Raw genomic sequence first — 13,162 nt, 5'->3', positions numbered from 1 at the left:
CACAATGGTACTATGTTTGTACAGCTCCCGTAGTTCTTCATTTTTCCTTATCCTCCACTCCATGACATTTTCATCGAAGATTGGTCCAAATATTTTTCTTAGTATTTTTCTTTCAAATATCAACAGTTTTTCTTCATCTTTTTTCCTGAATGTAATAGCTTCACATCCATATAATGCTACTGGTACAATAGTTGACTGATAAAAACGGATTTTGAATTCAGTACTAAGTGATCTCATCCTTAAAATTTTGATACAGCTGTAAAAGGTTCTATTAGCTGCTGCTAGACGGGCGTTTATTTCTATTTCTGCTCTATTGTCTCTGCTAAAAAGACTCCCTAAGTACTTGAAGTGGTCAACTGCCTTGAAAGTGAGACCATTTACGGTCAGTGGTGTATTCTTTTGGAGTTTTTTACTTATGACTAGATATTCTGTCTTTTCTTCATTCACATGAAGTCCAGCTTTCTCAGCTATTTTGTAATAATTTTGCATCATCCTGATTAATTCAGCTTTTGAAGTGCTTATTAAGGCTACATCATCTGCATAAGCAAGTCTAGTAATGTTCTGTCCCTGCAGTTGGATCCCTTGTGGATTAGTTTTGGTGAATTCTCTATCAATCTTCTCTAAGATAATATTAAATAGAATAGGTGAGATGGCATCCCCTTGTCTCAGTCCAGTGTACACCTTAAAATTTTCAGTCTCTCCTGCAGGTGTCTTAACTTTGCATATGGTTTCTTCCAAACACATTTTAACTAATTTGATTAATTTTAATGGTATTTCAAATTCTTTCATGGTGTTTAAGAGTGTCTGTCGGTGTATGCTATCATAGGCCTTCTTGAAGTCTATAAATAGAATATGGATATCTACATTAAATTCCCATGCCTTCTCAGTTATTTGTCTCAATGTGAATAAGTGATCCAAAGTGGATCTGTTAGTGCGGAAACCACACTGGTAGTCCCCAATCAGTTCTTCGGTTATGGGAATCAGTCTGTGTAGTATACACATCGACAAAATTTTATACGTGACATCGAGTAGGGCAATTCCTCTGTAGTTATCACAGACAAGGGGATCATTCTTCTTAAAGATGGGGCATATAATTGCAGTTTTCCAATCGGCCGGTATGTTTTCTGTCTCCCAAATTGTTTCAATTAAGGAATGTAGTTCTATTTCCAATTGTGGTCCTCCATTTTTTAAAAGCTCAGCATATACCTGGTCTTCCCCACAGGCCTTGTTGTTCTTTAATTTCTTTATTGTTTGTCTTATTTCATTTACTGATGGTGTGGTGACTTGTATATCAACTGTATCTGGTTCTTCAAATGTAAAGTAATATTGTGGATCATTGCAGTTGAGCAGCTGTGTAAAGTATGTCTTCCATGTTTCTTGTATGTCATTCTTGTTTGTAAGTATTTTCCCATTATGGTCCTTTATAAACTGTTCCCTTTTAGTGAATTTTCCCAAGGACTTTTTTATATTCTGGTACATCTGCCTTGCTCTGTGATGCTTGAAATCATCCTCCACTTCTCTTACCATGTTGTTGTAGTGTTTTCTCTTCTCTTGTCTTAGAGTTCGTTGTGTTTCCTTGCGGATTTTATAGTATCTCTCCTTTAGTGTAATATTGTCCATGTCTTGTAACCATGCCTTCCTCGCATTTTGCCTCTCCAGTACTCTTTCTTGGCACTTTATATTAAACCAGATTTTGTTAGTTCGTTTTCTTTTACCTATAGTTTTGGAAGCTACATCTTGAATACTGTTTCTGAGGTGTCTCCATCTACTTTCCACGTCTTGCTGGTCACTATGTGTCAGTCTAGATTCCGATAGGTTAATTTCCATTTCTTTCCTAAAGTTTTCTTTTATTTTTTCTTCTGCCAGATTTTCTACATCGTACCTTTTAATTTCAACCCTATTTGTACATTGTTTCTTTTTTAGCTTTATTTTCATTTGAGCTATGATTAACATATGATCTGTCTCACAATCTGCTCCCCTAAAAGTTCTAACGTCTTTAATACTGTTGTGAAATCGTCTTTGGATGGCGACATGGTCAATCTGGTTCACTACTTTTCCATCTGGTGATATCCATGTCCCTAAATGAATGCGTTTGTGTTGGAATTTTGTGCTGCTTAATGTGAGACCATTTGCCATTGCAAAGTTTATGAGTCGCACACCATTCTCTGAACTTTCATCATGTAAGCTGTAATTCCCAATGGTTGGTTTGTAGATTTCTTCTTTTCCTACTTTGGCATTAAAGTCTCCTAACACTATTGTTACATTATGTCTACTTATTGAATTATATGTCTGTTCCAGTTGACTATAAAATTCTTCTTTCACGTCATCTTCCTTATCTTCTGTGGGTGCATGAACATTTATAAATGTAATATCAAACCACTGAGCCTGAATTGTAATGTGTGATATTCGGTTATTAATTGATTTGAATTCCTTTATTGTGTCAATTGCTGTTTTATGAATGTAAAAGCCCGTTCCAAATTCATGGCGCTGGCCGCAGTCTCCATACATTATTGTCCCGTCTCCTATTTTCATTGATCCAATTGGTACACCATTCACAATGCCATTTCCATTTCCAGAAGCAGTATTTGATGCCTCTTGCTGGATTGGATGGATTGCCATATGCGAATTTTCTTTTATCTTGTCTATCATTGCAAATCTTCACCTTTTCAACAGGGTTTTCAATTTTGAAAATAAAAAAGTCCATAGGGGCCAGCTCTGGAGAGCACAGAGGATGAAACAGCTTTTGTGCATGTATTTGCGGGTGCATTATCATGATTCAAGAGCCATGAATTGTCTCACACATTTCAGGCCATTTCCTCCTCACATTTTCTTGCAGGCATCGCAACACGTACCCGTAGCACCATCAACTAACAGTTTGTCTCTGTGGCATGAATTAATGATGAACTAATCCTTCAAAGCCAAAGGATACTATCAACATGGCTTTGACATTTGACCTGACCTGATGAGCTTTTTCTGGCCTTGGAGAACCCATTGTGAGTGTCGAACCTTGGTCTCAACATCATAACCAAAGACCCATGTCTCTTCACCACCTATGCACCACCTTTGATTTTCTTAAGTAACATCTCATTCTCATTTGCGCAATCCAGAAGCTCTTCACAGATTGCAAGGTGAAGGTCTTTCTGGTCTTGACTCATGAGCCATGGGACGACAAACTTGGCAGCAACTTGACACATTCTGAGATGCTGTGTCAGGATTGCATGACATGATCCAACTGAAATGTTACAGTTTTGTGCAATCTCTCAGACATTTAGTCATTGATTGGGACTCACAATTTCATTGACATTCCTGACATGAGTGTTATCAGAAGACATTGAAGGGTGCCCTGAAAAAGGGCCATCCTTAACTTCCATCAAGCCATTTTTAAACTGTGTGAACCATTTGTAACACTGAGCGTGGCTTAAGAGCTCATTGCTGTAGGCTTCCTGAATCATTTGGTGTTTCTCTGTAAAGGTTTGCTTGAGTTACATGCAAAATTTAAAGCAGACACATTGGTCCTCTAACTCTGACATCTCAAAATTCACAAACTGCGCGAAACAACGTTCTACTTAATACGGCACTGAACAATGACTAAAAGACATACAAAAATGTAATTTCTGGCAGTTGCATGTGCAGCAATGCCAACTGCATTCTGCTCCAACACATCATTGCCATGAAATTTACTGAACAGGCCTTGTATGCTCTGTGCAAAATTCTACTAGGCAACTTCCTGTTTCATTCCTTCTGCCCAGTTCAAATTCACCTACAATTTTTCCTTCTCTTTCTTTTCCTACTATTGAATTTCAGTCACCCATCACTATTAAATTTTCATCTCCCTTAACTATCTGAATAATTTCTATTATCTCATCATACATTTCCCCAATTTCTTCATCATCTGTGGAGCTAGTTAGCATATGAACTTACCTCTATTTGATTTTGTATTTATAACCCAGTAGTCACCTGATGGGAAGTCAAGTTTCACCTGCCATCGAACTTAAGTAATTCCCACAGTATCTAAATGTATCTTAACCATTTCCATTTTTAAATTTTTTAACCTACCCACCAGATTAAAGGATCTAACATTCCATGCTCTTATCCATAGAACTGTAGTTTTGTTTCTTCTGATGATGACATCCTCCTGAGTAGCCCCCACTTGGAGATCTGAACATGGGAGTCTTTTATCTCCAGAATATTTTTCCCTAGAGGATGCCATCATCATCTAACCATACAGTAGAGCTGCATGACCTCAGGAAGAATTATGGCTGTAGTTTCCCCTTGCTTTCAGCTGTTCATAGTACCAGCACAATAAGGCTGTTTTGGTTGATTTTATGAGGCCAGATCAGTCAATCATCCTGACTGTTGCCCCTGCAGCTGCTGAAAAGGCTACTAGCCCTATTCAGGAACCATATAGCAGCAATGTGGAGATACAGGCAAAATCCTGTTTTTCCAGAACCTGGTATATAGGCTGCCCTGCACGACAGAAATTTTGTTTGAGAACAGTATCAGCCTGCCAAAACAACCTGCTTCACAGGACAACCTATGTGTCAATGGCAAGTAATGGTATTATGATCTCTAAAATGTAGGCTGTCCTGCATGACAAGGGGCTACACATGCCAATGAGCACGGCTGGGGACAGGTTGAGATGGGTAGGGGAGGGGATGGACATTGCGAAGGGGAGGAGGAAATGGGTAGAGAGAGAGGAGGAAGGGGAGATGTATGAGGCGGGTGGAAGTTGTAGAGGGGTAGTGGGAATGTGGAAAAGGAAGTAGGGGAGATAAATTAATGTAAATCTCAAGTGACTAGGGCCTCCCGTCAGGTAGACCGTTTGCCGGGTGCAAGTCTTTCGATTTGATGCCACTTCAGTGACTTGTGCTTTTATGGGGATGAAGTGATGATGATTAGGATAACACAAGACCCAGTCCCTGAGCGGAGAAAATCTCCGATCCAGCCGGGAATCAAACCCGGGCCCTTAGGATTGACATTATGTCTAGCTGACCCCTCAGCTACTGGGGATGGACATAGTGGAGATGAAGATGGAAAGAGAGAGGGGGAGGAGGATATGGTCAGAGGGAGGATGGAGGGAGATAGGAAGATACGGTCAGAGAGGTGGAGATGAACAGACAGAGAGGGAGGGAAAAGGCTAGTCTACTATAAATGGAACTTGGTATGTACAAATGCAGGTAACAAATATCTTTGGTAAAGAAAAGCAGGTAAATAGCAGCTCTGTATATGTAACTGCAGGCTTTCCTGGCATAAACTATTGATGAAGGTTTCTCAGGTCTCCAGCCGGGTGGTGGCGTTGATATCTCGTGATGTTTCGGGAAGTGTCATACTACCCATCTTTGCCAGATTAATGTTCCACTAAAATATTTATTTTACTTTTGGCTCACAATAAAATGTAAAATAAATGTTAGTGTGGAATATTGATATTTTGTTTTTCAGTTCCTCTGTGTACTGGTGGAATATTCCATAAATTTAATACAAATATATTTAAAATGCTTTTTTCAACCTGTATGCAATGCTTTGTATTGAAAAATTAGCTTTTCTATGTATAACTGGTTCTCATTTTCCATTTCTTACTGTTACTCTTTTTGGTATTTCTGCCATATTCTTCTCATTCTATTCTTTGATATCTTATGACTTGAGCATCTGTAGATAAGGGAACATTTTTTTGTTTTCCATGTTGCATAATCTTTTACCATCCCATGCTATTTCCTTTTAAATAATTTTATGTGATTCAGTGGTATGGTGCAAGTCTTTCAATTGGATGTTGCTTTGGTAATTTGTGTGTGTCACTAATCTACCCCAGTAATCCTACTGGAGATGGAATGTACCATTTGATGTAAATTCCAGTCCACACATTCCTGCCATATGTTCACAGGTGAAGGCTAGGATAATGGCAGACTGAATTTTATGTGCCTCTTGGGTCTTACTCTTCAGATACACTGGAGTTTTAATTTCAACAGTTATATTCAGTGTTACTTGTGTTTTAAGTGTGAATCTTTTACTCTTTGCCTGTTCTGTGTCTCTTCCATGAGCCTTGGAAGTATCTTGAGGTAGGAAACCTTGGAGGTTGTTGGTGTCAACTCTTTTATCTTCATGTCAGCATTAACCATGAGTTTGTTTTTATAAATTTAATACGTAGTATTTAGTTGTCTGCTTGTAGTATATAGCTTTGTTTTTTCATGTTTTAAATTACTTACAGAAATATACAATGTTTGATGCTTAACAGGGAAACTGACTGTCATTGTTGGAACAGTTGGAAGTGGAAAATCTTCTCTGCTCTCAGCGATACTTGGCGAGATGCATACCATCAATGGAAAAGTGTCGTGGACCAGGTAAATTTTTATTTAAACTTAGTGTTGAATGACGAATTGAAAGTAAATTTATAAGGAACAGTTGATTTCATTTTTCTACAATTTAGGTTAGTGCCTGCTAAGACACACTGAATGCCTCAAAGAAAACGGTTCATTGACATGCAGTCCACATGGATTTAGAAAACATCATTCCTGTGAAACACAACTAGCTCTTTATTCACATGAAGTGTTGAGTGCTACTGAAAAGGGATTTCAGATCGATTCTGTATTTCCAGAAGGCTTTTGACGCTGTACCACAAAAGTGGCTTATAGTGAAATTGTGTAATTATGGAATATTGTCTCAGTTATGTGACTGGATTTGTGACTTACTGTCAGAGAGGTCACAGTTCATAGTAACTGACAGAAAGTCATCGAGTAAAACAGAAGTTATTTCTGGTGTTCCCCAAGGTAGTGTTACAGGCCCTTTGCTTTTCCTTATCTATATAAACGATTTGAGAGACAATCTGAGCAGCCATCTTAGGTTGTTTGCAGATGACACTGTTGTTTATTGACTAATAAAGTCATAAGAAGATCAAAACATATTGCAGAATGATTTAGAAAAGATATCTGAATGGTGCAAAAATTGGCAGTTCACCCAAAATAACGAAAAGTGTGAGGTCATCCACATGAGTGCTAAAAGGAATCTATTAAACTTCAGTTACATGATAAATCAGTCGAATATAAAGGCCGTAAATTCAACTAAATGCCTAGGAATTACAATTATGAACAACTTAAATTGGAAGGAACACATAGAAAATGTTGTGGGGAAGGCTAACCAAAGACTGCGTTTTATTGGCAGGACACTTAGAAAAAGTAACAGATCTACTAAGGAGACTGCCTACATTACACTTGTCCATCCTCTTTTAGAATACTGCTTCATGGTGTGGGATCCTTACCAGATAGTACTGATGGAGTACATCGAAAAAGTGAAGAGAAGAGCAGCATGTTTTGTATTATCACGAAGGGAGAGAGTGCCACTGAAATGATACAGGATTTGGGCTGGACATAATTAAAAGAAAGGCATTTTTCGTTGCGACAGAATCTTCTCATAAAATTTTCAATCACCAACTTTCTCTCCGAATGTGAAAATATTTTGTTGACTGTGACCTACATAGGGAGAAAGAATCATCACGATAAAATATCAGAAATCAGAGCTCGTATAGAAAGTTATAGGTGTTTGTTCTTTCAATGCACTATACGAGATTGGAATAATAGAGAATTGTGAAGGTGGTTCAATGAACCCTCTGCCAGGCAATTATATGTGATTTGCAGAGTATCCACGTAAAAAGAGATTCTGGTTATATGTGAAGTATGTTAGCAGCAAGAAGCCACCAATGCCTTCTCTGTGAGATAGCAATTGAAATACTAGTATTACATAGTATCTTTACTTTCTATTTGCAGAATGATTATGCAGAGAAATTAAATGTGTTCTTGTTGGGATTATAACTTTGAATTGCACCACTAGATTAAATAAAATACAGAAAACAGGAGAAGTATAAAAAAAGCTACATGGATTGGTTTTCTGCAGAAAAGTCAGATCCTTAGATCATCAAGTGTGTAATGACCACACACATAATGATATGTTGGGCCACTTTTGCAGGCAAAACAAGTGGTATTTATTGTTGAACAGATTCTATAAGGATTTAGTATGTGAGCAAAAGATAGAGGTCATCATCATCCCATGCACAGGGCACTTGTTCCCTGTAAATTATGATGTGGGGATTTGTGGTTTCTGAGATGGCTTTCAGCAATGTCATGAATATTTTCAATGGATCTGGTACCCTGCAAATTTGAGGACATGTTATGAAATTATCACTATACTTCTCAATGCCCTTTGGAATGTCTTAACTTTGTGGCATGTACAATGATATGGCTTGAAACAATCCATACCCATGTGAAAAGAGATCAGGCTTGGGCACAAATGGTCATTGATGTAATATATGTAACGTCAAACTTGCTCTCTGAAATAACTACAGATCTCGTCCAGGCTAATGTCATCCATAATACAATATTGGCATCATCAGTATATATCCAACCCACAATGTATGAGTCAAAGAGTGATTCTGTTGGAGGCAGCATACCTTGACAAAAATGTTGTGTAATTTAACAAGAAGCTTGGATCATCAGAGGTTTGCATTATTCTGTTGTTTAAAGCTAATGTTCCAATGGCCATCCTAGTCCACTTACAGTTACGTTGGATAGTCGTTGAATGAATGGTGAGCTCTGAAACCATTGTTCCTTCCACACCATTGTACTCTGCTGTCATTCCACTACAGATTGCCAATAGTTCTGCATTACAGAAGAGCTTCTTCACTCACCCACATGGGGAAATATTAATGCTGATCCTATACCAATATACTCATTCCTACCAACTGAACCATCAGAGGAGCATAAATGAAAGTGATATGGGAGCAAGAATGGAATTTGGATAAGGAGAAGGAAGAAGAAGATGACTGGAGCAAGGAAGGGGTAGGAAAGTATTGGCAAGATAAAATGGAGATGACAGAAGCTTATCAGCAGCAGAAGCACAATTGAAAATAGTGCATTATTAATGGCAACAAACAGAGGGGGCAGAGTTTGAGAGCGCGCACATGTATGTGTGTGTGTGTGTGTGTGTGTGTGTGTGTGTGTGTGTGTGTGTGTGTGTGACAGAGAGAGAGAGAGAGAGAGAGAGAGAGAGAGAAAGAGAGAGAGAGATACAGGGTAGAAGGTTAGAATAAGAAAATTATGAGAACGATGTGAATGGAGAGTGACAAGAGAAAATAGTGGAGGTTAGAGAAATGGAGACAGCAGGGGGAAAGCTAAGACTGGGACCAGGGGAGGCTACAGGGATTGTGGGAATGAAAAATATTGTGGAAGAAATTTTCTACCTTGTAAACACCCAGAAGATAGGAAAGGAGAGGCAGTGCATGCTTCTTGGGTTGCTAAATCTACATTTCATTTTGGGAATACCTGCCTTAAAACTGGTGCACCTCATGGATATATGGCTGTTGAAATAAGACCATGTTTTTGTCTATGTATGTATGTTCCTCTGAATACACTACAATCGTAATATCACTGTACTTTTAATTGTCTAGACTCTACAGGGTAGGGGAAGGCATTCAAAGTGATAGTAATTAATTCTGGTAAGATTTTTAATATTTCATGTTATCAAATTCAGTACTCGTACTCTAAAACGCTCTCTTGTCATCAAGCCATATTGTATAGTTTCTTTCAGTATGCAGCTAGATACACTAGGTTTGCTGATGATCACCACAGTACCTAAAAATTCTACATGTAATCAGATGTATGTGACTGGGCAGGATATCACTAGAACGGCTTTCTTCAGAAGCTTACTTTAAACACTAAAACTTCACAATAATAAATATTTAATATCTTTGGTGTGTTGTTCATGGCACAGCTGATTGTTGAAATTATGAACATACATAGCCCCTCAGTTGTGCCACCCCCACCCAGTCCACACTTCCATGCCATCTTCATCATATGTTGCACCTCACCGGCTCCAGTACCAGTGTGTCACATGATTAGCCTGTGCACCTCCCAGTCCTCCCTCCCACTTCTATCCTGTTCATCTGCTGTCTTCCTTTAAGCCAAAGCTACCTATTTCCAACCTTCTTGCTTCCTGCCTTTCTCCCTCTACTCCCACTTGCCATAACCCCCACCCCAGTAAACCTCCCGAACTGCAATTTCGATACTGTGTGTCCAGCTGGCTCAAAGTAGGTGGACAGGTGTGTGTGTGTGTGTGTGTGTGTGTGTGTGTGTGTGTGTGTGAGAGAGTGTGTGTTATTCTCAGTGACTGCTTTTTAGTGAGTGGTCTTCTCACTCTTAAGTTACATAACTCATACAAACTCAATATGTTACTCAAAGAAATATGTTTCTCTCCTTGCACACCTCATTCTCCTAATAATGCAATACTCAGCAAATGTTACTCAATTACCTATTATTGTTTTGCATACACTCCAACTATGAATCCAATTTATGTCATGCTTACATTCATACTAGCTTGTTACTACAAAAATGCTGTGGTCTTGACTACAGTGCCAGTAATACTGATTGTTGCAAGGCAGCATTTTTATTTTACTAGACTCACAAAATGCATAAAGAGCTGGTGCTAGAAGAGGAATTCCAAGTGATATGGGTACTGGATTGCCTTTAGAAATCATGATTGTTGTCCTGGGAGATAACTTTGGATGGAAGCCAAACATGTTTATTTTACTCAGTTGTTTCATATTAGAATGATGTGAAAGTCTTGATACAGATTTTAAGACAACCAGGAAACATTGTGCCAAATGATTAACTTAATGGACACTAATTTTAAGAATAAAAAATAATAAAAACAATCAACAGCAAAAACAACATGCCCAGATGAGTGAAGGAAGTTGAAAATGTTGTGTTAAGTTGTAATCACACTTACTTTAGAAACAGAATATTGCCACATGATCCACCCACTTCATGAATGTAGCTTTGGTTGAACTGTTCTGTATTTGTTTCTGCACTAAGTTACTTAATCTTAATGACTACCTGTGACCCATGTGCTTTCCATCTGTCAGAAAGTATAGGCAGCCCCAAACACACTAAATCCTGCAGGGAACTGGTACTGCTAATGAACAAAACCTTTAGGTGCAATCCTCTTGCAGATACAAAGTGGATTAATCTAACAACTAAAACTCCATTAGCTTTAATCTTGGAAATGGTGCTGACAGAGGAGAATAAAACATCAAGGTGAAATACATAAGAAAAATCATGGAGAATATTGCTATTAAATACCAGAAAATATTCTGCCATATGAGAAACGAAGCTTGGGAGGGTATAGACCTTCTTAAAGAAGAGTCCAAGTCCTTTGAAAGCTAAGTGAGAACTTTCTTTTCAGTGAAATACTCCTGTTACCAAAGTAAAAGTTAAAGTAACATTACTGTTATGAATATTATTGTTAAAACTACTCCTCATACTGAATTCTGATAATGACACTAACTTATGTATTTTTATCCTTTCAGTGGTGCGACCATTGCTTACTCTTCACAGAAGCCTTGGTTGTTAAATGCAACAGTAAGAGAAAATATTCTCTTTGGGCAACCATACAGACCACGACGATACCAGAAAGTTATATCTGCTTGTGCTCTAGAGCCAGATATTGACTTACTTCCTGGCAAGGACTTGACTGAAATTGGAGAGAAGGGAATTACTCTCTCTGGAGGACAGAAGCAAAGAATAGCTGTAGCACGAGCTTTATATTGTAAGGCACATGTTGTCATTTTGGTGAGTGGCTCTTTTCTATTGATGACTGGATGTGTTTTCTATCATTTAGTGGGAATTTTATTGATGTAGGATAATTGGTGCTTACCTGTGATAGCAGGAAGAACGATTTTAAAAAAAATTATTATTATGAGAAAATACTTATGCAGAATACTTTATCTTAATTACAAAACCGAGCAAGGTTGCGCAGTGGTTAGCACACTGGACTTGCATTCTGGAGGACAATGGTTCAATCCCATGTCCAGCCATCGAAGTATACCTGTTACTTTTAACTGATGTGTTGACCTTTTTGGTTTCTCTGTGTTTCAAACCTGGAAAATGAGGTAAAGCATGATCTCTTAACATGACAAAAACAATATGGGTCATTTTAAACACTGGAAAAATGGGAAGAGAAGCTAATGGAAATTTGGAGAGGTTGTTGCATGGAAGAAACTGACAAACTATTTTGATAATTTACATTTGTATTTTTAACACCATAATCATGACAGATTGTCTTCCTCTCATCTGCATGCAACAAATAGAAACAAAAACAGCTTTTACTATTCACAGGCGACCCATAGTATTGCATAGAATGTAGAAAATTGTGCAGCTGTAAAAATATTTGATGACATCCATTATGAATTAAAGCCATTGAAAGATTTTTTAAAAAATCAGCTTCAAAAACAAAGTGAAATCATTTCTGAATTACAATTTCTTGTATTCTGCAAATGAATTTCTTAATAGATAATATTCCTGTGTTGGCGTGTTTCATTTGTATCTAGCTTAAAATTAATATAATAGCCTTTCGTGTAAATGGTCTGTGTGTAGCAATATTTTCACTGAGATTATATATGGTATTTGTGAGCCCATTGACACATTCAAGATCATAGTGGAACTTTACAGACTGCACAGAACAGAAGCAGAAACTGAATTAAGCAGACCAGTTTTGCACTCGAATCCATTACCCATCCCATTACAAATGGTCTCACCCTAGTCTACACACAGCCAGCAGACTTGTTGTTTACTTCTTTTCTTTTACCCATACTGTATTTCTATGAACTTCTCAAGGAAACAGAAAAAAATAGAAGAAGTGGATAATATGATTTCCAAACAAACTTATATTTTGAATGTATTGGTCAAAATGAATGAGAGATGAAATCCAGACTTAAATCTTTCCAAAGATTCTCTGGATTAATTGCATGGAGGCTGAAGGAAAACAGCTATTTGATAATACTGATGGTCTCTGGTCACTTCTGTTTATTGTTTCTATTATGTAAAATTATATAATCATATCAAAAAAGTTTTCAACCACCTGCATATCTGCAAAACAGTTTGGATTTAGATCCACAAGTAGCAGAGAGTGGGAGAAACTTATGAAATAAGTTGCATACAAAATACAAAAAACAAAATTGACCAAAATAACAGCTTATATTATAGGTCAAAAGTGCATGCCTTTGCAGATCTGTGAAATTAAAACTTTCTGCTCAGTAACATTCAATGCTGTTTTGCTCCAATCCATACACTGTAACATACTTGGATCCTCCTTGCTATGCTGTACACAAAGATAAATGTGGCAC

The 13,162-nt window shown here is 37.7% G+C and overlaps 1 protein-coding gene across 1 annotated transcript in view; it reads left to right on the top strand.

Moving 5' to 3' along the window:
* The window catches only part of LOC126090234 (ATP-binding cassette sub-family C member Sur), a gene marked incomplete at its 5' end in the record, with an annotated part of 407,614 nt that overhangs the window by 192,070 nt on the left and 202,382 nt on the right, over positions 1–13,162 (top strand). The window contains 2 exons of the mRNA XM_049906975.1: positions 6,230–6,335; positions 11,348–11,609. Of these exons, the coding sequence (XP_049762932.1) occupies positions 6,230–6,335; positions 11,348–11,609 (368 nt within the window). The remainder of the gene's footprint in view (positions 1–6,229; positions 6,336–11,347; positions 11,610–13,162) is intronic.

The sequence above is a fragment of the Schistocerca cancellata genome, chromosome 1 (genome assembly GCF_023864275.1).
Source record: "Schistocerca cancellata isolate TAMUIC-IGC-003103 chromosome 1, iqSchCanc2.1, whole genome shotgun sequence".
Taxonomy (NCBI): Eukaryota; Metazoa; Arthropoda; class Insecta; order Orthoptera; family Acrididae; genus Schistocerca; species Schistocerca cancellata.
The sequence above is the reverse complement of the archived record's forward strand: the minus strand, read 5'-3'. Positions and strand labels throughout refer to the sequence as shown.